General features: G+C 47.1%; 2 protein-coding genes across 10 annotated transcripts in view; both read right to left on the reverse strand.

Moving 5' to 3' along the window:
* LOC110260125 lies at nt 1,005-6,397 on the reverse strand. The gene is made up of 5 exons (XM_021088405.1): nt 6,299-6,397; nt 2,952-3,198; nt 2,456-2,574; nt 1,752-1,921; nt 1,005-1,179 (listed from the first exon to the last, which is right to left on the reverse strand). Exons 1-5 carry the CDS (start codon nt 6,395-6,397, stop codon nt 1,065-1,067), a joined length of 750 nt encoding a protein of 249 aa, XP_020944064.1. The 3' UTR covers nt 1,005-1,064.
* SPTBN1 (spectrin beta, non-erythrocytic 1) overlaps nt 8,090-24,772 on the reverse strand; it is a 199,092-nt gene continuing 182,409 nt past the window's right edge. For 6 of the 9 annotated variants that reach the window (XM_021088218.1, XM_021088219.1, XM_021088220.1 and 3 more), the window contains 10 exons: nt 24,320-24,564; nt 23,099-23,237; nt 22,269-22,353; nt 20,058-20,254; nt 19,052-19,164; nt 18,302-18,365; nt 13,704-13,942; nt 12,092-12,265; nt 10,186-10,228; nt 8,090-9,420 (listed from right to left, as the gene is read on the reverse strand). In XM_021088218.1, the coding sequence (XP_020943877.1) occupies nt 9,202-9,420; nt 10,186-10,228; nt 12,092-12,265; nt 13,704-13,942; nt 18,302-18,365; nt 19,052-19,164; nt 20,058-20,254; nt 22,269-22,353; nt 23,099-23,237; nt 24,320-24,564 (1,518 nt within the window). In that variant the 3' untranslated portion in view covers nt 8,090-9,201. Of the gene's footprint in view, nt 9,421-10,185; nt 10,229-12,091; nt 12,266-13,703; nt 18,366-19,051; nt 19,165-20,057; nt 20,255-22,268; nt 22,354-23,098; nt 23,238-24,319; nt 24,565-24,772 lie in introns of those variants that run through there. The other 3 variants (XR_002342956.1, XR_002342957.1, XM_021088224.1) reach the window with 3 other exon arrangements.

Here is a 24,772-nt window from a genome sequence, read left to right on the forward strand (position 1 = left end):
ACCCTCACTCCTCCTTTGGGTGTGTATTTACTGCTTTGCTTCTTATGCCTTAGATAAGATAGACTAGTTCTCCCATGTGTTGTATTGTGTTTCAAACAATAAACTTTGTACCTGTTTTTACAGTGTTTGCCTCTTTGAAACATTCTTGCTCTCATTGGGGGACAAGAATCAGGGCAATTTTGCTTCTAGCCTCTAGCTGGTCTAGTGACTAGGATTTCCTGGTTTTCATCCAGGCTGCCCAGGTTCAGTTCTTGAGCAGAGAATTAAGATCTCCCTTCAAGCCGTTATGTACTTCTATCTCTCCAAGATCAAGGGCAGAATCTGACACAGACTGTAAGAGCTTAACAAGCTGGCCACCAGTCACTGAGGGGGCACAGATGACATTCCTCTTGGTTGAGCCCCAGGAGGTGAGAGGACAACCCTGGGGTGGAATGCAGACTCTCCACTGGTCCCAGCTCACATCTCAAAGATCTGAGATATGAGGAGAGCTGTGTGGCCATGTTTCCACAGCCGAGCTGCTTCCGTGAGAGGCGGGTGTGAAAGATAAATGATGGCAGTGCCAAGTGTCACAATTAGAAAGATAATATACAGACAGGTTAATGAGTCGGAAGGGCCCCTAGGGGTCTTTGCAAACTGTTCGGCTATGGAATTTAAATCCTTTCTTTTCCTAACTGAGGAACGCCAAGCATTCTGCCTCCTCTTGGAGAGACCCATGGCGGCCTCTCCCACTAAGACCCCTGACCCAAGTAAACAGCTTCCTCTGAACCCTGCCTCAGCACCCCCAGCCCAGCCACACGGGACACCCTTGGCTTTTTGAGTCATTAGTATTCTGGGTACTACCTCAGTGATAAGAGACTCTGTAAGAAATAAGGTGCTGAGTGGTGAGGACACAGCCCCCTCCTGCCCCCCCCCAACAGCATGCACCCATTCAGACTGTCTCCCAGTGCAGACACTCTGACCACTAATTCAGGCACATGTCACTCCCCAGAGAAAAAGACAATTAGCACCTTTTGGAGGGCTTTATTTGAAAAGAAAAACAACTAATTCTTTAGACAAGTGTTTAGTTAATTCATAAATTCATAGCATCCCAACATCAGCCCTTTCGCTGCTGAGTTGTACCAGTGTCCTAAGTAACCAGTTTCTGAAGTATCCCTCTGCAGACCGCTGGAGCAGGGAACCCTGCAGAGGGAAGAAAGCAGGACAAGACACTTAGAGGCCCTTCCAAATCATTAACCAGCATCTAATCTCTGAAGCCAGGTGTGCCCCAAACAAACACCTTGGAGGGAAAGCCCAGGGGCAGAACCCACAGGTGCAGCTGGGAGCCAGCTTGAATGCACTAGCAGGGAGCTTCCAGCCCGACTCCAAGAGGTTCCTTCTTTCTCCTTTTTCAAAGAAAAAGTGGCATCCAGAGAAGCCCCACTCCACCCCCATTTCCCAAAGCCCACCCATCTTTGGGTACCAGCACTTTCATGCTGAGATATGCAACATCTGGGGGCCCTAGGTAGAAAGTGGGGGCTTTAGCAGCACTATGCTCATGCATATACTCCACCAACCCTTCCCCGCAAGCCACCCTATGATGTTGTTATTCACTGATATGGTTTTCTCAATCTTATGTCTCAGTGGACACTGGGGGCCCATCCTACCCACATCCACTGTAATAGCCTGTGGTTTGGATAGACCAGGGGCTTGCAGTACGTGTGGTTCAGGGATGGGTGCAAAACCTAAATCAATCTTTTCAGAGTGAAACTCACGGTTTTGTTCTGTTTGGAGCAAGAGAAGTCCTCTGCCTCCTCCTAGGGGTGAAGAAGGACATGGCCTTGGAGGTGCTGGCAGCCATCAGCCCCAGAAGGGAAGCCAGGCTGAGGCCAAAACTAACATGGAGGAGGGCAAGGTTGACAGAATATAGATGTGTCGTGCAGTCCTGAGAAGATGGAGAATTTCTGGAGCATGTAGGTGGGCTCTACCCAGGGATGTTTTAATTGTAGGAGCTGACAAAATCCATTATTTCCACCATTTGTAGGTGAAGTTTCTGTTACAGAACTGAGAAGCCTAATAAAATCATCTTTGGCAAGAAAAAAAAAAATACAGAGAGCCTCCTGCTGGCAGTGGGAGAGGAGGAACTGACTTAGGCAATGCAATGCTGAGTCCATCACCTCACTTCTTCAAACCTCTTTTAAATGAAACCAACATGAAGAAGCATAGTGTACTGTAAGCTCCACTAGGGCTGCATGCTCGCCAAGCGCTTGCTGGCACTTAGTAGGTGCTTTGCAAGGCTATGTGGGAAGCCTTGTCATTTAGCTGGACAGTGAAGGAACCACACGATCCCTACCACTCTGGGCTCAGGGTCCAGCTCTTTCCCCAGAGGAGCAGAAGCCAGGCAAGCCAGCTAAAGTAATTAGATCACGCACCCAGGAAAGGCCCCCCCCCCCGCGGGGCGGGGGAAGATGTGACAGACCGTGGTACAGATGGCGGCGGGAAAGGGCCTCCCGGAAACCAGCACACACCCGGTCAGACGCACAACTGCTGATGCCCATTTTAGCTGCGGCCATGGAGCGGGTCCCTGGGATGGAGGCCCTGGCCGGGAGATTAGAACCATGAGAGGCTGTTTCCCTCACAAAACCAAAGCTGGAAAACAGCAGCACTGGAAACCATTCGCTGTGTCAGGCAAACCAACATGGAGAGCGAGCGGAGCAGATCCCCTGAGGAGATGCTGTCAGCCAAGGCTTGCCTCAGCCCGGGAAGAAAGGCCCAGAACAGGGGAGGCGGATTGAATACCCCGCCCGCCCGGGAGAGTCCCCTGGGCTCAGGGAATAGAACGCGCCCTTCCCTTCAAAGCCGCAGTTCCAGGAAACTCCCCAAGGGTCCCGCCTCCTGCACTCCCACTGCCAGACACCAGAGGTCCGCAGTGCGACACACACGGGATGTGGGGCCAGGGCCAGCCGGGCTCTCACCCAGGAGCAGCCACAGGACTTGGGGAGCAGGGCCGGGCTGGAGTGGAGCGCCAGCTTCTCTTCCTGCTGTGACGCCGTCTGACCAGGAGAAAAACAACCCCGCCGCCACCGCGGCTTTACGGGAGTTTTTGGAGAGGACGCTGACAACCAAGGCGGCTTGGCAACCAACCCCACTGCTTAGAAACCACGGCTTTTTCTGAGAAGTCTGGTCTTCCGCCCTCTGTAGAGGAAAGAGGCCAGTTAGGTGCTACATGGGAAAAATCCAAATTCTACCAAATCACTCTTACCCCTATCACCGACCCCACCCCGCGCACCCCAGTCACCTCAGTTCACAAGTCGTGGGTGGATTTCTCAGCTTGAGAGAAAAGTCCCTGACAGCGTTGGAGGGGAGCATGAGTTTCTCACATATCTTGACCCCTAATTTAAAGGGAGAGAATAGGTCCCTCCAATTCCTCTTCCTGAATCCCTTCTTTATTTCTATTTGTTTTTATTTTTATCTTTTTAGGGCCACACCCTCAGCATATGGAGGATCGCAGGCTAGGGGTCTAATCCGAGCTGTAGCCGCGGGCTTACACCACAGCCACAGCAATGCCAGATCTGAGCCGCTTCTGAGATCTACACCACAGCTCCCAGCATCGCTAGATCCTTAACCCCTTGAGCAAGGCCAAGGATTGAATCCACCATCTCACGGTTCCTAGTCGGATTCGTTTCTGCTGCCCCATGAGGGGAACTCCTCTGTCAACCTTCTTTTTGAAGAAGTCCGGCCTTTTACAAAAATATACAAAGCTCCAAACAGGATGTAACATTCTTTCTCACAGGTTAGTTGGATTTTTTTTTTTTTAAGCAGGTTGAAAAACTCTCAGGGTGACCTGCATTCTTTTTGAAAAATTCTGAAGCCCACATTTATTTCTCCCTTGGAAAATCTTTACTCAGTTCTGAAAATAACAGAAGAGCACTTCACTTTGAGTGCTCGACCCAGCAAACTGGCCAAAAACAAGGACTATTGCTAGTGGTGGCAATAAAGAAAAAAGTAATTAAGAACACCCCCCCCCCCCCGCCACACCAAGGGAATGAGCTTCAGACAACCAAATTGACTAGGGAAGACATATGGTGAGCATTAAATGTACAATTATTTGTAGAAATAAGACTACACCAGGGTTAAAAGGGAAGAGAGCAAAGCTATTTGCTTATACATCATAGATACAATAAAACAACCTAGAAGTGGGGGTGAAGGGAAGAATAGAGAAAGTATATATGAAATGCTTTTTAAAATTGTTCTTGGCACTCCTGGGCATTTTTTTTTTTTAATCTCAGAGAAATGAAAGTGTATGTTCACATAAAAACTTGCACATAAATGTTCATAGCAGCTATTTGTAATAGCCAAAAACTAGAAACTACCCAGATATTCTTCAGTATGTGAATGGTTAAGAAAATGGTGGTACATCCACCCCACTGAATACTGCTCAGAAACAAAAAGGATCAACTTCCAGAGAATTGTGCTGAGTGAAAAGGGCCAACCCTAAAAGATTACACCGTGGGTGATTCAATTTAGAACACTTTTTTTTTTTTTTTTTTTTTTGGTCTCTTTAGGGCCACAGCATATGGAAGTTCCCAGGCTAGGGGTCCAATTGGAGCTGCAGCTGTCAGCCTATACCACAGCCACAGCACTCAGGATTTGAGCAATGTCTGTGACCATAGGTCATGGCAACAGTGGATCCTGAACCCACTGAGCGAGGCCAGAGATCAAACCTGTATCCTCATGGATACTACTTGGATTTGTTACCACTGAGCCACAGCGGGAACTTCTAGACAACATTCTTGAAATCACAAATTTATAGCAATGGAAAACAGACTAAAGGTGACAGGGCTGGGAAGCAGGTGTGGCAATAGAAGGGCAACAGGAGGGATCCTTGTGGTGAAGTATTCTGTATCTTGACTGTGTTAAGGTCAACATTCTAGATGTGATGCTTACTATAAACTGCTGATGATACCCTTATGGGAAACTGGGTAAAGGGTAGTGAATTATTTCTTATGACCGTATGTGAATCTGCAATGATCACAAAATTTAAAAGTTTTAAAAATAAAAACTGTTCTCAGTAATTAGATTGGTGGTGGTATTATTGCTATTCTGCGTTTATGCATGTATTTTGGGATAAAGCACATGAGTAATTTATAGGATATTCTAATTCTATGCCTCCTGTATCCTTGAGAGCCCTGATCCTGATTCTGATTCTGAGCGAAAATGATTAGGACACAATATAGGAAATCTTAAGAAAAAAACCCCACAGTCCTGAATTCAGGTTATTTTCTCTTAGCTTAATCCACCGATAAACCCAGGAAACAAGGACAAACTAGTAGCAACAGGCTTTGCTAGCACACAAATTATAGTTGTGAAATAATATTTTCCATGCAAAGAAACCAGGGATTCTTAGAGAAATCTCTGATTGCAGGTCTGCAAGAAATGTCCTGGATGAGCCTGGGACACTGTCATGCCAGATGAGGAAGGTGTCAAAGATTTCTAGGTTGTATTAAAAGGCCTCAGAAGCCAGTTTGAAGGGTCTTCCACCAGCCAAAGATGAGACATTTTAAGGTTTCAAAAAGGGTAATTTATTGAGGGTTGGTGTTGAAAAATGGAAAGTGAAAATTTCACCATGACTTTCAATGGTGAGAAAAGTCTTGAGATTTGGTGGACAGGAGTTTTACTTTTTTTCTTTGATGGCTTTCTGGGTTATGGATCATGGTTAGAAAGGCCAGCTCAAATCATGGTAGAGACTCAAGTATTTATCCTAGTTCTCCTACACGAATCCTACCACTAGATGAAATATTTAAGTATTCCAATGGATAATGAAACGAATGTAACCTGAAGCAAATATCATAGCCCCATCCTATACACAACCAACCCTAAAAGTGCCAAAAACTTGGTGAGAAGATAACACTGCTCAGTTTGGGACACCGAAGATCTGTGGCCATATGAAGCTTCATCATTCTAGGTACCTCCAAGAAAACACAACACCGAGGCTGGTGAACTGAAGATGCATTCCAACTTCAGAGGTATTCCAATGTAACAAAAGCGGCCTTTAATTAAACAAGAATGTCCACTTCCTAGTCTTAATTTACTGCTTCTCACATCTCAGAAATACCCACAAACCAGTTTTATCACCCCTCCTGTATCAAAAATTCAAGTAACATAGTGCATTATAGAAGCAAAAACATACACAATTCTTAAAATTTAAAAGTGTATGGTTTTTAAAAAGCCACTATTTAGCCTGACAAGATTGAAGATCACGATCCTACACAGCCTATAACTTCAGCCCATGGACATGACGTTGTTGGGATTTACTAATCACATCTGCCGATGTCGGCATCTGACAACCCCCAGAAGCCAGGCTTCTATGGCTGTTCCACCTCTCGCTGCCCATCGTCTTCCACTTTCTGGCCTCAGGCATCCTCCGCAGGGGCAGTGAAGGGAGCACATACCACCACACCCAGGCGGTGGGGTCTGCAAAACCTCTGGAATTATGTGCAAAATGTTCCATCCATATTTACTTTTTGTGGGATTCTGGGACTGCTGGTTGATTTCCTTTGGAGTGTAGCCTGCCTGCCATCTGCCGGGCTTTGTCAGGTAGGCTGTAATCATGGTTATTTTCCAAGATGCTTTTTCTGACTAAACATTTTGGTCTGAGGTTCACCTGTTGAGAACTGAACAACTTGATTCCAATACAGAGTAAGGCAAGGGCAAGAGCATGTCATGGTGAGATAAATGGTCTTGGGTACAGGTGAGAAGAGAGGAGGAGACGGCGAGGTCTCAATTCGCCCTGGGGAAGCAGAAGGCTCTGATGCCAGAAAGTGGCGGAGCCCAGGACTGATGTCACACGAGGCATGGCCTCTGTGGAAGAAATTACTGAAAACCTGTAACACTGGCACCCATTGCTGCTTTATGTAAGAAAACATGCAAGTGGTATAGAGTCCATAGAACCAGATAAAATAGACAAGCATAACATGGATATCTAACCCTTGACCCCTGCTGGCAGCGAAGTGACCCACAGGCCACACCTTGCCTGTCATCTGTTTTTGTATGATCTCTGTAAAATATTTTACACCTTAAATGTTTTTTATTTTTATTTATTATTTATTTTTTTTGCTTTTTAGGGCTGCACCCTCGGCCTATGTAGGTTCCCAGGCTAGGGGTCAAATAGGAGCTACAGCTGCTGGCCTGCACCACAGTCACAGCAACATGGATTCCGAGCCGTGTCTGCAACCTATACCATAGCTCATGGCCACACTGGATCCTTAACCCACCGAGCAAGACCAGGGATCAAACCCTCAACCTCATGGTTACTAGTCGGATTCATTTCTGCTGTGTCACAAAGGGACTCCTTAAATGTTTTCTTAAAAAAAAGTCAAAAAGATTCATATATATGTTATAATTTTGTTTTTTTAGGGCCACACCCGAGGCATATGGAAGTTTCCAGGCTAGGAGTCGCATTGGAGCCGCAGCCACCAGCCTGCACCAAAGCCACAGCAACATGAGATCCAAGCCACATCTGCAACCTACACCACAGCTCACAGCAACGGCAGATCCCTATTAACCCAATGAGCAAGGCCAGGGATAGAACCCACTTCCTCATGGATACTAGTCAAGTCTGTGCTGAGCCATAAAGGGAACTCCCCAAAAGAAATACCGTGGCACGTGAAAATGATAGGAAATTCAAATTTGTGACCATGCATGAAGTTTTACTGGAACACAACCATAGCCAATGGCTCATGTATCGTCAATGGCTACTTCTGGACTACACAACGGCAGGGTTTTAACAGAGAGAGTATGGTCCACAAAGCCTAAAATATTTACTTATCTCTGGCCATTTATAGACGAGGTTTTCCAACACCTGCCTTAGAGCTCAGGTTTAGCAAGCTCTTAGAGATAATTTTTTTCACAAATAAAAGATGACACTTGAACGTACAGCTGTAAAACATTCCTATTTATTACTCTGTTTGCTGTAATCTTCGAAGCTGGGGCACCAAACATGCACAAGACTGCAAAACAGGAACCCAGAGGGACAGCCTCATGTTTCCTGGTTGCAGTTTCTCTACATGGCTTGCGCGCAAGGAGAGGAAAAAACAACAACTACCCGCTGTGCTAGATTTAAAAGCATTTAATGACATAGCATATATTTAACAGATAGGGCAAAAGTTGAGAGGTACAGGTCAGACGACTGAGCACCGGGCCTGAGTGACCACCCCCTGCTCAGGCCCAGCCTCTGGAGTTCATTCCTATCAATGCCATTTTGATTGTGCAGTAAGATGAAAATTTGTCATTACAATCGTTACAGTGACAGAGAAATGCACACTATGTATCAAATAGCAAGGTCATGAAGCAAATTATAACACAGTGTGGCAACGCACAAGCAAGTAACCATTAGGGTAACATGACTTTGTCCAGTAAATGCTTCAGTTCCACTTGTACACTTACCAATGATTCAAAGGGTTTATTATACATCTAGTTTTATTATACTTTGTACTAGAATTATCTCAAACATACAATATAATGTATTTCAGCAAAAAAAGAAAAAAATTGAAATTACAGATTATTTAAAACAGTATCAGTTTTCTATTCCTTCTTGTATACCGACATTCTTAACCGTCGCAGTTGATGCAGAAAAGCTGCAGGTTGTGTGTTAGTAAGTGATGCCAGATACAAATGGTTTGGTCTGTAAGAGTTAATAATGGAGCTGTACTGTGGTTGCAGCCAGATCATAATACACAATCTGTTTAATCCAGGTTAGACCCAGGATGGGTACTTCTAATAGTCAAGACTCAAGGAAACCACTGGAAGTAAATGGAGGAGAATGGGATCAGGAAATTGGTACATTTTGTCTGTGGTGAGCACAGGAAATATTGTTTAAGCACCGCTGCCTTGCATACCAACAGCACTAGAGGCGGGTTATTTCCAACACAGCCTCACAAAATTGAGGAACGATTTAAATATCGAGATCTAATCTATATAATTTCGTTAAAAAAAATCTGGTCTTCCCTCTGCACCTCAAACTTTTGTAACTTGGAGATAAAGTGTTTAGGTGTATTTTCCCCATCCCACCCCCCGTCCCCGAGAAATGCTCTATAAATTAAAAAAAAAAAAAATCAACCACATTGAGGAACATTTAGGCACAGAGAGTAATGTGTTGGTTCTGAGCTTGCATGCTGGAACGTCACTGAAAAGGTAAGAGGAGGGCAGGAGGTGAAGGAAAGGAGTTCACTTCTTCTTGCCAAAAAGGCTGAACCTCTTTTCCTTGTCTTTCTCTTTGTCCTTCTCCCGTTTGCCGGGACTGGACTCGCTGGTGATGGTCACGGCGCTGGTGGGCAAGGTCTGAGCCCGGCTGGATGCTGGCGTGCTCTGGGTGCTGGCGGACACCTCGTGTTTATCAGAGGAGATGGCGGAGGAGATGGCCTGGATCCACGTGTTCATTTCCTCCTGGACCAAGGAGGGGACACAGGGGAGACTCGGCTAAGAGGGACGGCATGGGATGCTCTCCCTTCACCTGGGTGACCATCTGAGCCTCTGTGGGAATAGGGTGTCTGCCTCACTGAGAGGGGACAGCAGTTCCCCAACGAACCTCTGCTCGGTCAGGATGGTAGTAAACGCGGGGGTCAACTCGCACCCGAATTCCGTTTACAGTACCTGAAGGTCCTCACTCTAGCGTGTGGCCCTACAGACCTGGACGAGCTGGAACACTGGTCCACAGCAGGGGGTCAGGTCCCACCTTAGAAGATGCTTTTTTCTTTTTTTTTTTTTAAAAAAATTGAAATGTATTTGGAATACAACACTGCATACCTTTAATAGAGGTTGCTTTTTCAAATTCAAAGCCCAACACATGTTGTTGCCTCAGCAGCCAACCTGCTCTCCCCTCAAGGAGAAGCACAGCCATGCAAAGTTTAGTTAAAAGTAATGGGGTACAGTGGGTGCAGTGGGGAGGCTCCTGACTGGGCTGCAGGATCTACAACCAGTCCTGAGACCATCTCCCTGTGCCTCACCACTGGGAGGGGGAGGGCAGTTCGTTCCCAGGCACTTCAAGGGACTGTGTTAGCTCCCCCGCCAGGACAGTGAGATGATCTTCGCTGCCTCCTCAGGACAGAAGCTACCACGGGTCATCACTTATGTGAAGGCCATCAGAAATAAAGCTCATCGTCCCACAAACCCAAGCCAAGTATTTGAGAGAAATACATCTTAGAAACTTACATCATCTTTGGCTTGGAAGAGGTACTCGTTGCCATCATTTAGTCTGTAATTGGAAGGAAGAAAGTCAATCACAGTATAACTTAAGAGAAAAATCTCCCCCAGCCGGCGGCATATCCTATGTGGGATCCAAGCAGGTCACAGGGATCATACCAGCAATGCCCATCAGAGTCCGCTGGGGCCCAGCAGCCGCCCCTGGACCTCAAGAAGCCAGATAATTGGGCCATGAGACACAGGTACTGGGGTGGTTCAATCATGGGAAGGATCAAAAAAGTTCCAGGCATACCGACACCTGGATCCGTCGTGGCTAAGACTACTTGGGGGTCTGATCATTGCTTTAAACTGAATGTAACAGAAAGCTCTTTAAAAAGCTTTTGAGCCCTCTTGAAATTCTGCCCTGAACTTACATCTGCCACATTTACAAATACCATACTTTCGAAACTGACACCGAAAAAGTCTCCTAGATTTCCCTCACATATGTCTCAGAATGGAAGAAACTGCCCTTGCGAGGCCATGGTCACCACCCAGAAAGGCCACTGGCTGGGAAGGTACCCTAGTTCACTGCTGCAGTCAAGACGAAGGGGTGTTGTGGGTACACAGGGGTTTGGTGTCCTCGTCAATACCCCGACCCTCTGAAGCTGCATCAAGAAAGTACAAAGAGGGAGGCTGGCCATCTGCTCCTGGCCTTAAAGTGTGTAAGGTGTCCCAGGTCCCTTGGAGCCCATATGCCTGTCAACAGAGCTCAAGACATCACATCATCTGAACTGCTCTCCTTCGAGGTCCTTGGCCTTGTCCAGCTGGCACGAGACACACATGAAACTGAGGACCCAACCTTTTCAGATCCAAAGCAACCAGTCAACATGTTCACTAACATGTTTACTTTTTAAATTCTTTTTAAAGAAGAACTGACTTTGGGAGTTCCCATGCGGCTCAGTGGGTTATAGATCTGGCATTGTCACTGCTGTGACTCAGGTTGCTGCTGTGGCAGGAACTTCCATATGCTATAAGCATGGCCAAAAAAGCAAGAGAAAGAAAAAAAAAAAAAAAACTGATTTTTTTTTCTTTCCATTTCCAAGTATAAGCAGAACTCCTGAGCTTGGATCCTCTCTTGTGGGGGGCTGTTTGTATTCTACAGGGTAGAGATACTTGGAACCAGATGCCTCTGGGACCATCTGGAACAGCCGCTGGGTCAGGGGAGCACAGCACCACCACCACCCCACCCCACCCCGGCTTCCTATTTGTCTCCATCCGGCTCCAGGATGACTCACTTGACCCATCTCCAGATAAGTCACGAGTAAAGAACAGCATCTCCTGGGTCTGGATAAACTGCAAAGATGGGGAAGCTGTTTTTCTAAGCTTCCCTTAAACTGTGAAATGTGAACAGCTCACCATGTTTTAGGAAACACTAAATTCCAGCTTCTGAAAGTGAAAGCTCCTTTTCTTCAGTGTTCAGCTGTTCCATTAACCACCAATATGCTGGTGTCAGGCCACAATGCCCAGCATCCTAACCAAGGTGTGTGTCTATCCAGTTTGTTGCTTTATTAGTGATTTTTTTTTTCTTCTTTTTAGGGCTGCATCCACAGGAAATGAAGGTTCCCAGGCTAGGGGTCAAACCAGAGCCACAGCCACTGGCCTACATCACAGCCACAGCAACGCGGGATCCGAGCTATGTCTGCAACCTACATCACAGCTCACGACAATCCTGGACCCTTAACCCACCGAGCGAGGCCAGGGATCGAACCCGCAACCTCATGATTCCTAGTTGGGTTCGTTAACCACTGAGCCATGAAGGGAACTCCTATCAGTGATATTTTAAATGAGAGAGAGGAACCGATGGATGATAGCATCCGTCTAAGGAAACGATCCCCGAGGGTGAAAATGAACACACACCCACTCTGACAACCCTCACCTTAGCTTGAACACGTGTTTCTTCTTTTTGTAATCGAGGGCCACTTCACAGATGGCTTCTTTCAAACTCACAGGGACCTCGCTGTGGTAGGGAATTCCGGAAGCAGCTGTCTTTGCGTCTTTGTAGAAACCCATTTCTTGGTTATTTATGACACAGTAAACATTGTGCCAGGACCTGAGCAGTAAAGAAAGGGACGTCAGGGTTCTGCTGCACACTCCCTTCAAGAACCAAGAGTTTAAGATGAAAATAATCCCCACACAACATTCTCTGATTTCTTGTTAAAAGTCCTTCCTAAATTCTGCTAAAAAAGAAACAACAGGAGTTCCCGTCATGGCGCAGTGGTTAATGAATCCAACTAGGAACCATGAGGTTTCGGGTTCGATCCCTGGCCTTGCTCGGTGGGTTAAGGATCTGGCGTTGCCGTGAGCTGCGGTATAGGTTACAGATGCGGCTCGGATCCCACGTTAATGTGGCTTTGGTATAGGCTGGCGGCTACAGCTCCAATTACAGCTCTAGCCTGGGAACCTCCATATGCCACGGGAGTGGCCCTAGAAAAAGCAAAAAGACAAAAAGACAAAAAAAAAAAAAAGAAACAATGGAACTTTATTCCTATGTGTTTGCCTGAGACAAGGCACCTGTTGCTATGGTGGCAGGCTTTTGAGGGTTGTTTCTCACTCTGAATTTGAGGAAAGACACAGTGCCTTCTTTTATTAAATAAAGGTACTCTTGGCTCTGACGGGAAAAATTCTGGTTGGTGTTTGGTACTCTTTGCCGCAGCACCCTCTTGTGGTAATGGGGTACAGGCCAGGCTCCTTACTGGTAACATGCCTGTCCTTAAGCAGCTCCTCAGCCTTAGCTTCATTCTCTGATGTGGGCTGGCAACCTGACAGGGAGGCAGATCCAGGGCCATTGGCACTTATGGTAGCACTGAATTAGAAAAAGGTAGGCTTTTCCCCATGACATGGCAAATGGCCAGGATATTCTGATTTTCTTAGAACAAGGCACTTTACTGCCACCCAACTGTACTGGCAAATAAGTCCATACTGTCCTCAACGTGGATGGCAGCTCTCAGATGGGACTTCCTTGTACAGTGTACAACATGGACAACCACACATGCTGGCCCCCCAGGCAGTTTAGCTTACCAGTTAAGCACACAGGTTGTAGAGTCAGATGAGTCTCACCCTAGCTTTGCCATTTACTACGTTACTATACAAGGTGAGCTTTCTTAACCTCTCAGAGCTTCTGTTTTTCTCACTTGTAAATGGAAACAATACAAGGAAGGCTACCGGGAGATAACAAATATACAGATGGATATGGAGGTAAGGGAGGGGAAGTGGGGAATGTGCTAAAACACCCCTCAAAGAGAAAGCAACAGTGAAGTCATTTCACTCCAGGGAACACTCCTGCACCTTAATCTAGAGCACTCCTTCTCAGGAGAACAAAGGCCTCCTGTTGACACTTCCACGCACACGGAACTCCCACTTCTCTCCGTGAATAAAAAGTGCCACATGCCCACTCCCCAGTGTCGCCCCCCTTTCAAGCAGGAGCGGCCTGCCGCCACCTCTAATGAGCCGACCTCCCACGGGACCACCTCAGCCTCTGCTGCTGTTACCTGCTTGAGGCTTTCTTGTTGTGGGCCTCCCACTCGTGCTTCCGATTCAGGAAGCCTTCCATCTGGGCCGAGGGCGTCTCCTGGGTTCTGGCCGGCAAGGTGGCGGCACTCTGGGCAGGGAGGGAGGTCTTGGCTTTGCGGTCGGAGGTTGGGGAGGGGATGGGGCTGGACTCCTTCGAGCTTGTCCTCTGTTCTGCGGCGCCGTTGACCATTTCACTCGTGTCCACCGTTTCTGCCATCTAGGGACAGCGGAGAGGCCATTCAGCTGACCCCGTGAGCCCCGGGGGTGACCACATACGCTCTGACTCGCACACGTGGCTGTGTATAAATGCCTGGCACAGATCGAGGCAGTACAGTAAAACCATCGCACACCCCACAAAGCCAGCTGGACACCAGGGACATTAGAAGGTGGGGATGGATTAATACCCGCCCGTTTACGGGGAAATGAGAAAAGCGAAATGCTAGGCTGAGTTTTACTGCACTCTGCTCCTCTGATCAATCCATTTTCTCTAAGAGAACTCAGATCATTTCCTCTTAAGGTTACTTTAAAACAAAAGGACAACGATAACAATCACACATATTAAATATGAGAGCGGACGTTATACAGCAGCCACCTTACAACCAAGGACGCCACCAGAAGGGCTGGAAGTTGAAGCGAAAGGGCATTCACAAACAGATGGATAGATAACTCTATCAGAACTACACAGCATTCCCCCAAAGTCAGACAAGAAAGACCTCTGCTTTCTGAAAATGCTCTCCGGCTCTCCTCCCCCACCCCTCGACACATCGTCATAAACACATGCAGAAATTAGGACGGCAATCATGCACTTCACATCTACCATCCCCGTTAGACTTTGGGACTTAAGAGCTGGAAGGAAATGAGGCAAGTCAACAAACATCAATGTAACCACATCTGCCCAAGTTGTATCGTGAGTGGGTTGTAGTTTGTGTTAAAGGAGCTGGAAAAGCCAATCACAGTCACTCAACACCACACGGCTATTTACCCCCAAACAAAGACAGAACCAGGGCCTTCCCCATCACGTGTTGGTTGATCACGGTGCCTTGCTGCACTGAGACGAGAAAGCCCAGACAGCCAGGCCTCCAGCGGCTCTGACCCTCCAGGCTGGAGACGTCTTCGGGAGCTGTTCCTTCCCAAGCTCATTTATATTGTAACCCTCCTGGCTTTTCGGCTTGGGCAATGCAGCAGGGTCTCCGTTCATTATCGCTTTCAGCCTGTGTGCCATCAACTGGGTACCATGAACTGGAGCGGCCCCTGGCTGATACACCCAGGGCGTGGGATTAGCGAGTTACTAAAGCTGGGTGTGGCTGACGCTTTAGTGGGTTACAGACGACCTGCACCCCTCATACACGGACAGACATGGAGGTGTCAATGGCACGCTCATTAGGTACATCCCCCACCACTGCTGCCCGGAGCCAAGTGACACCAAATTAGCGGCAACCACCTCAACAGGACCAATGGCAGAAGGGCCACCTCTGCTTGTACACTCAGATGTCAATTCTCAGGAACTGGGTCGCTCCATTAGATCTTCTCTAAGGGGTGGGGTGGGGATCAAGTTTTTATTCTGTCTATGAAACTATCACTGTTAGCACCAGGGCTCAAGGTGAGACTAGAGGCTATGCAACTGAAGGGTACTTTTGATTAGGACTCTTTATCCACAGAGCAATGGGAAAAAATGGATTCTTAGGGCAGGAGATGCCTGGTGAGTATCCTGGACTTGCAAGTGACAGCCTGTGGACATGAGCTTATGAGCAAAAGGCTATTTACATATTTCTCTCTTGCCTTTCACTTTTAAAGGAGAGACAGAGGGGGGAATAATAACCAAAACACAAAACTCTTAAGTCAAAAAGAAGTGAGTGGATTTTAAAGTTGACAAATCTGTTCTAATGGGAGGTTTCAGGAAACTTCTGATGGGGAGCGAGTGTGAGATTGGTCTGGAAGGCCTGTACCAGGCATGAGTCCAGGGAGACATGGGGTTAGTGTGTATAGAAACCAGGTTAAAAAAAAAATTAGTGCTGCAGGTGTGACTCGAAAACTGCTAGTGACAGCAAGGACCTGGACAGAGGAAGATTTACTGGAAGAATGCTATAATTTGTCATACTTGGTCAGACTTCAAGGTAGGTGAAGGCCAGGGGAAGCCTCTTCTAGGGGAAATTCTGCAGCAAAAATTTTTTTTTCCTTTAGAGTTAGAAGGAAAGAGAAAACCCCAAACCAGTAATGCACAGATGAGTAATGTTTATGCAAATGAATCAGTAACCAAGAAAACAAGGAAAATAAAAGGAACAAAATGAATTTTAATGGACATGTGCTTAAGCATGCCAACAGACAACACACCACTAGAGACAAACATCAAAAGCAAATCATAGTGCTGTGACCAAACAGTGGGTACATGTGGATACGCCCCTGCCCCCACCCCACGTTGCTTCTCCTTAGCGATTAGTCCAGAATGCTTTAGTGGCTGGGTACACCTGAGATATTTCAATCAGGAGGTGAACAGAAATGCAACGTGACAACTAGTAGCACAAGAAACACCTGATTGGTATTCTAAGTGCACAAAGCAACACTATTTTCAAGTTCATTAACTTGAGTCTCTGCACCATAACTCAGAAGAGTAAGAGCTTTTCTTCTTCTGATACAATCCAATTATAATTAAAAACATGTCTTGGCAAGCTACAATTTAAAAATCTAGACAAAAATAGGTATGACGACAAATGCCACAAACATAATAGCACACCTTTCTTGTGTGCTTATGTGGCTTTTTTTTGGTTTGGTTTTGGTCTTCTGAATACAAAAAACATCAAATTGTTTATCAGTCCTGATGATACAAAATTTATATATATATGGACACATCACATATATACATATAAATCAATGACACATAATTTAGAGCCAGAAATACATGTCAGGGCTCCCTAATGACCAAGGATGAAGCCGTATTTTTTGAAAATGAATTTTGGTGTGTTTCAAAGCAGAGACCCAGTAATGGTGCATACTACCCCCAGAACATAAGAAGCTTGGCATCTATCTATATACCCATCTACAGTCGCAAGTAGATAGATATGTACATAGAAATGAGAAAAAAACAAACAAGATGCTATATGATGTTATCCTGACAAAAGAAAAAAAAAAAAAAAGACATGCATCATGAAATGAAAAGACAAATTAGACTTAACTCATGGAGAACACATATCACAACAGGTTTTCTGATTCCACTAACGTCTAAATATGGCAAATGAGCAAGTGAATGTCTCACAAGGCTTTGATGTAATATGGATTTGGTTTGGTTTTGCTTTTATCAGTACCAGGAAATCACCTCTTGTGTTAGCTTTTATTCCTAAGGAATAGAATTTGTTAAAGCATCTTCGATCCCTGCTGGCGGTCTGATAAATGCCATCCTAAAAGATTCCTCATCAGAGAGCTCCATAAAAAGTTGTAAGAAAATGAAAAATGAATCGGAAGATCTGTATGAGACATACAATGGGGTTTCTGTCTACAAAGACACTGAAAGGACTTCTGGAGCCGGGAGGCATGCCCTGGCTCCTGGGATGGTCCACCAAGTGCATCGTTCAAGTAATCAGGGTGAACCAGAATGGCTTCTGTTCCATTTGTTGGAAAAATTTTAAGAGTTTGACACCCTGAAGTCATCAACTGAACGGAGAGGGCCTGGAAGTCTGGTAAGCAGGCTTCCTAGATGTGCCCAGAAGAGCCGTCACACCCCTGCCACGTTCTGCATCCCAGCGGGGCAGACCATGACCCAGACAGAGGTGACCACGGCAGTCGGCCGGCTGCATTATCTGCTGCAAATAAGCCTAGAGCTCTCAGTTCAGGAGTTGGCAGAAAAAAAATGAGAGAGTTTGGAACTGCTCTGTAAAAAAGTAATACACGACCCCAAGGGTCTCAAAACCGTTCAGATTCTACACCTAAAACTAAAAGAGCTTCCCAAATAGACTCAACTCTTTTTGGTTTTTGTTTTGTCACTTTCAATAAATGACTGCATCCTTCATGGAATGTTATACAGCTGGCTTTAGGTTTTAATCTCAGTACTCAAAGTCCCCCTCCTCATATACCAGTCTTCCTAGATCCTCGGTAACTACTGCAGGTTAATAACATCTGTCAAGGAGGCTACGCATGGTGCAGGACTGCACCCTGTTAGTATGGCTTGGATGTGTCATACCTGTCAGATTCTAGTTTTCTTCTTCATTTTGCTGTAATGTCATTTAATTTCAATTACTCACGTAAGGCCTTCGCTGCAAAATCTTAATAAAGTAAAAAGCTCACGATAAATAAACAAAAAATAACGTATGTTGCTTTCAGGCAACCGAGCATCCATCAGTTAAAAAGACTCAAATAAACATGAATTAAACGCAAACAAATATGGAACCAAGGAAGGCTACGAATTAAGTAAAATTTAACACTGTGGGTGAAGTGGAAGGCAAAAAGGTCAAACCAATAGGATTTGCAAAGAGTGGTTCTTGACAAATGGTAGTGAACTTCACAGTCCAGACCACGGCTGGTCACTGGCTGTCCGTCTGCTATTAAAGTTTTTGTAGTTTTGGTAGGTTTGAGAGCGGTAACTAACCCGTGGAGATCCCTGCTCGGTCGGCAAACCATTCTGGGAAACTTGCTCTCCTTTTGAAGTATCCCTGTGGGAAGAGGAGGGGAAGACAGAGGAGGAAAGGAGGAGGAAGGGGAGAAGAGAAGAGAAGAGTAAGACACGGGGGGGGGCGAACACAAGTCAACTGTATTAGTGGCTTTTTCTCAGGAAACACAGGCAGCCCCCTTTCATGCAATACACTTTCTTCTGAAAAACTTTCCAAGTGCTTCAAACTGACTCTAGACAGGAAGTAAGATCGGAGGCATGCCTCCCCTCACCACCACTCCCCACAAAGCGGGCATCAGGGGTGGTCACGGAGCTTGGACCACAGCAAAATAATCAGCCTTTCAGAAACAGAGAGTAATTTCTGCCCTTTGTGTGAAGTCAGCCAGCACTTTCAGGAAGCATCACCACACCAGCACCGGCCCAAAATCTGGGTGGTGCACTCCATGCATTTAATAATCACATGGAAATTGTGAGTGTGTGTGTGTGTGTGTACACACGTGTGCACAGCACAGAGGGCACTGTTCTACATTCCACTTCCACTGCCAACATAGCAATGTGACTGCAGACATGAGTCCCCAAAAGTTGTGGGGTGGGGGGACTGTACATAATCTAAAGTCTCCAGAAGTGACTAAAAGGAAAGGCACAGCAGAACTCCGGCTTCGAACACATGCTCCCTAAACCCCACTCACCAGGAGGTGGAGACTTGGGGATGGGTTGCCCAGGACTCACCACTGCTGCTGGGACTCGGTCTCCTCGGAAACCTTTGTGCTGGGCTCGGGAGAAGGCGGCCGCCTCTTCCTCTCCTCTTCCTCTTGCTGTCTGCGCACTTCCAGTAGCTCCAACTGAGGGAGAACACGGGGATGTTCCGCAGAGCCCCAGACCCCACCTCTTGAAGGAAAGGGTCCAGGTGAACCCCCTGAGTGATCTACATGGCACGACACGGGATAGCCACAAGCTCTAACACCCCAGCAAAGTCGCATTAAGGTCACAGGAACTGCAGCTACAACCCCCAAACCATAGGAACCTGAGGTCTAAGAGATCTGTACCATAGGCTGGCAGAATCCCTGTGAGCTGTGTGTGCCCCTGGGGCATCAGGTTTAATTTCTAAATGAACCCTGCAGCTCTCAACTTTGCTTAGGAAGGAAGCGCCTGAGCATGAGGGTCTGTGCAGGGCTTCCCATTGGAGCTCAGAGACACCACTGAGTCGGAGCTGCACCAATTCCGTAGGAGGCTTCATGTGCTGTGGTAGGGATTTGGGTTCAGCCCAAAGTGAGGGACATGGTAAAAAAAGCCACGGAACCATCTAACTAAAACTAAGCCACTTCATTATGCACACACCAGTAGTATTCTGTTGTAATATAAAAGTATGCAGGTACATTTTAGATGCCCAGAATTGCAGAAGTCGGAAAGAACAACTTTATTCTGGCCATGCCTTTGGCAAATGGAAGTTCCTGGGCCAGAGACTGAACCCAAGCTGCAATTGTGACCTATGCCAAAGCTGCAGCAATGCTTCATCCTTAACCCCACTGGGCTGGGCTGAGGACTGAATCCTCGCTGTCCAGTGACAAAGCTGGACCCTTAACCTACTGTGCCAAGCGGCAACTCCCAAGAACAACTCTGAACGCTGTAAAAAAATCAGCAATGACGTGAACTCCCCAGTCCAGGAGGTGAGCAGAAAGGAGAGGCTGCCCACGGGAGCCACAGGCAGACAGGCCAGCTTCCAATGGCCACTCACCGTCGTCAACCGTTCCAGGGCGGAGAACCTCTCGTCCCAGGTCGCTGCAGACTTTTCAAAAGCCTCATGGCGCTTGATGAGCTTCTCCACCTCGTCCACGCTCTGGCCTATTTCTCGGCTGGATAGGTACGGCTCCTGTCCAAGCAGCCAGGCCTCGGCCACACTGGCGTCCCTTGAGAACTGATGGACCTCCAAGACTGCACAGGGAGCCAAGAGTGAGTGCAGCGGGCAGGGGTGGTGCTGCCCTCTGGTGGCAGCTGTCTGCACAAACAGCTTATAGTCTATAAATCAGCGCCAGCCAACATGTCACGTGAGTGGCGTGTGCACTTCAATTTCCCAGCAGCCATGTTAAAAGCAAGTGAATTTAGTTTCAAGAGGATATTTTGTACAACCTGATATATCGAGTTGTTATCTTTTCAACATGTAATCAGCATAAAAAACTATCAAGCTGTGTTCTTTTTTCCTGTCTTTGTTGTTGTTGTTGTTGTCTTTTTGCCTTTTCTAGGGTTGCTCTTTCGGCATATGGAGGTTCCCAGGCTAGAGGTCGAATTGGAGCTGTAGCCGTCAGCCTACGCCAGAGCCACAGCAACGTGGGATCCGAGCCACATCTGCAACCTACACCACAACCCATGGCAATGCTAGATCCTTAACTCACTGAGCAAGGCCAGGGATCGAACCCGCAACCTCATGGTTCTTAGTTGGATTCGTTAACCACTGTGCCACAATGGGAACTCCTCCTATGTCTTTGAAACCCGATGTGCATTTGATACTTGGGGCACATCTCAATTTGGACCAGCCATGCTGCAAGTTCTAGAGAGCCCCAGGGGGACAGTGGCTACTATACAACCATGCAGGACCAGAAGGGATACTCTGCACAGTCAGCCCTACTGCAATGAGGGAAGAATTCCTCAGAGCCCTGTAGGAACTGGAAATCTACATAAACCAGACTACATAGGGAGAGCAGCCATTCACCAAGCACCCTTTCTTTCTGGGGTGGAAGTGCTGTTTTACTCTGGGGCACTGGAAGGATCTGGCAGCCCTACAGAAAGTGGGGGCAGCATGGGCTAAAGCTTCCGTTTTATGCGTTCTGCTCTTCTTCATGTGACAAAACACAGCATGACCGCCATGCATGCAGCTGTGAGATGGCAGGCCAGACGTCGGCTCTGTTACAGCCGGCAGTCATTTTCATTACACCCACAGCAGCAATGCCTGGGGCCGTTCAGGTAAGGGAAAAGCTGCGGGCCGCATCAGTGTCACCCTGGTGTCTCTGAAACGGCACAAGAAGACTCATTGTACCAGGGACGTGTCACCTCCTCAGGAATGCCCAGCATACACCCTGTGCCCAGCTCACAGTGGGGTGTAATCTGGGTTTTGCTCAATAAAAGTGAACCTGCCCTGGGAAATGGGAAAATTTACAGGCCTAATCCTCATCCAAAGAACAGTCCAAAGTGGGATTTCATTTTTCAAAAGAGTTGAGATGCCTCTACAAGCTCTCTTACACTCCTTTTATTATTTTTTTCCTTCTTTTTTACTTTTTTTTCCTTAGCCTCTTTTTAGAAGAGGCCCCTTGGGTTCTACTTCTAGGAAGCAGCCCTGGTATCTGAGAATAAGGCTGTAGTATAAGGTCAGAGCCTGGAGCCCCAAACACAGGTTGGCCAAGTATAGTTAAATAATGCTTCAGCTGGGCTACCTTCAGTGGTCACACCAATTACAAATGCTATTTTCCATACTGTGTATTATAAACTGTGTTAGCTCACATATTCCTTTATAAGATGACATTAAATGGAATCTATTTTAGAGGGTTCTGGTGGGAAGTAAATACAGAAAAATATATCAAACACCAGAATAATGCCCAGTTCACTGCAAAATCTTTATCATTGTTAGCTTTCCAAAGACCTCATCAAGCCAACCTGCCATCATCCTCCTGTCTCTGCAGTAACTGGAGGAGGAGGGGCTCCTATTTGCACCCTCCCAGGGGATCCACACCCTGTCATCCTCCACACTCAAACCCCACTTACCGCATGAAGTCAATCACGGATGAAAGATGTTGAGAACTACTGAACAATACTTATTAGCATGAAATGGTAAAATAGGACCTTAAACGACTCCCCAGATCATTAAGAGATAACATCACATCAAAACAGCGCAGGTAAATAAACTCGCGGTTTCCAGTGTGAATAGGGAAAGAGCAGAGATCAGGTACATCCTTACTCAGTCTTAACCACTCCCATCGGTCTTCCCATTTGTCAATCATTTCTTTTCTCTTGTCCGTCAACTGCAGTAACTTCTCCTTGATCTGTGAGGAAAAGAAAGACCCCAGGGACGTCTCAACAGAATGGACTCCATCTTCTGAGTCTGCCTCTCTGCAGGCCACTCCACGTAAGAAAAGCATGTTTTACATAGAGACCACCATGAAGCAGTAAATAAATATCTAAGGGTTGCACAGTCTATCTGCCTACTGGGAGAGGAGAGAAAAGCATGGCGATGTTCCTTCCAGAAGGGGCTGGGAGGAAGGCTGGGCTCCATTCAGCTGCTCTGTTGTGAAGCCAAGAATGTACTGAGCCCCTCCACACTCAGGCTCCCCGTGGCAAACACGCTCAGGAAGAGAGGGGCCAAACCCTGCACTCTCCCTGAGCGCACATGTAAGCCCTTTAAGGGGGCTGGCTACCCACAGATAACCACTTACCTCTTCATCACCAGCATCCTACCTGGACTTAGCAACTGTCCACAAAAGAGTAAAGTGATCCAGGGCATGTGTGACAGAGGAGTGTCACCCAAAGGGGACTGCTGGAGGTGAGAGAGGGTGCACCCTCATGTGGGGGACTCAGAGACTGCCCTGGCTCTGCACCTACTCTTGCCTAATTGTCTGATCCTACACACAGGAAGAAAGCAAAGAGTTCTGAAATACCTGTAGGTATTTCAGACTTCTATGTGTGTGTGTGTGTACACATATGCACACACAGACTCACAAAACAGTCATTTCACATCTGCACACCATCTGCACTCACCCCCAGGGGCCCCAAAGCAAAGCGGCGCCCTACCTCCTCTGACGCGTAGTGCTTCCTCGCCAGCAGCGACTTCCCAAGTTCAATGCAGGTTGTGAAACTGTCATTTCGAGCATCGATTTCAGCTTTGATACCTTGATGATTATTCATTAAGAGTTCAACAGATGATACATCCCTAAAATTAGACAAATAGTACTTCCTTTAGGAAACCAAGCTTTTCAAATCAACATGCAGGTGATTCGGGTCTGATACACATTCTGCAAAACGATGACAGTGTGATTCAGGACCAGCTTCTTGACCTGAGAATAGGCTACTTTTGTGTGTATGTGTGCGTATGCACGCACGCGTGCTTGAATTAATTTTTCCAGCTGGAGGCCAGGAAATCCACCAGATTTCTGTTCAACCTTTCACTTTAAGATGCAATTCAGACTCTTTAAGAAGGTACAGAGGCAGAAACAGCCGTACTCTGGTGAGTTGATTGCCAAAGGTTGGGACGTGCATGTTTTGAAGAACGGAAAATACTGTCTCCTTATTTAGTCATGAAGACACACAGAGCAGGAACTAGCCAAGAAACCACTGACTGGTAGAGCTGGGAGAACTCATCCATCAAAACCTACTGACAGGGAAGTCCTGATCTAAGAAACACAGCTGCTTTACTTGTATAATAACCGTATTTCTTCTCTTGAAGCGCAGTCCATCTCTCAACTGCAGTTGGGGCTGGAGCCAGCAGCGGGGCCAAGAGGTGGTATGTGTGCCTGCTTGTTCATCTACCAGCTCTTCACTGCTCTACATGAAGTGTGCCCGAAGAGAAGATACAGAATAAATACTAAATAAGAATCCCAAGACACCATTAAAGCAGATGTCAAGGGTAAGAGGTATCTTGGGTCAGGTTCATGAGAAGGGACAGACTGGTTTTTAGTCTAAACAGACAGAGAAAAGAACTCAGAAAAGCCATCTCGTTCAACAGTGAGGCAGAGCTAGTCAGGCCCAAGGCATGCAATTGCTTTGAAACGTGAGGCCTGCATGCAGATGAGGGCAGGAGAGCCTGGAAGAACATGGACCATGGGGACAGGGTTGGGGGAGAAATGGGGAGGGCTCCACAGGGCTCGACAACACTGGGCCCCTCGTTCCCTAACAGCCATGTGCAGGAAACAGAGTGAAGCACGGCGGCTCCCTCCTACCCCTGCTTGGGCATCGGGGTTCTTGAGGGAGGCCCTGAGCCAGGTGTGCTCCCACCTGGGAGACCGGCAGCATTACCTTGGCTTCTCCTGGGCTTCGATCTGCCGGATGACATCCTCCATCCATAGCATGAGGTCGCGCACCATGCTGAAGAAGCGGAACTTGTCCCCCGTGTCCACCAGCCGCACCCTGCGGCCCTCACAGGCATCCAGCAGGGCCTTCCAGGCTTCTAGGACCTCGTTCTCCCGCTTCTGGATGTCGTCAGCCTTGTCACCTGCATAGGCTGCCTGGAGGCGGGCTGCGTCCTCCTGCAGCTGCCTCACCTGCAAAGTCCCAGGAAGCGAGTGGTGTCAGAATCAGGGCCTCATTCCCGTCAACCTGTCACCCACTCACTCCACACACAGTCCTGCCTTCACACTGAAGGCAGCCCTGGTCAGGAAAGGTCCCAAGAGGTGGCATAAAAACCATACAGAAACACAGTACACGCATCCAGTTACAGTCAAAAATAAACACCTAATTTGCTCAATGCGT

The sequence above is a fragment of the Sus scrofa genome, chromosome 3, assembly GCF_000003025.6.
Source record: "Sus scrofa isolate TJ Tabasco breed Duroc chromosome 3, Sscrofa11.1, whole genome shotgun sequence".
Classification (NCBI taxonomy): domain Eukaryota; kingdom Metazoa; phylum Chordata; class Mammalia; order Artiodactyla; family Suidae; genus Sus; species Sus scrofa.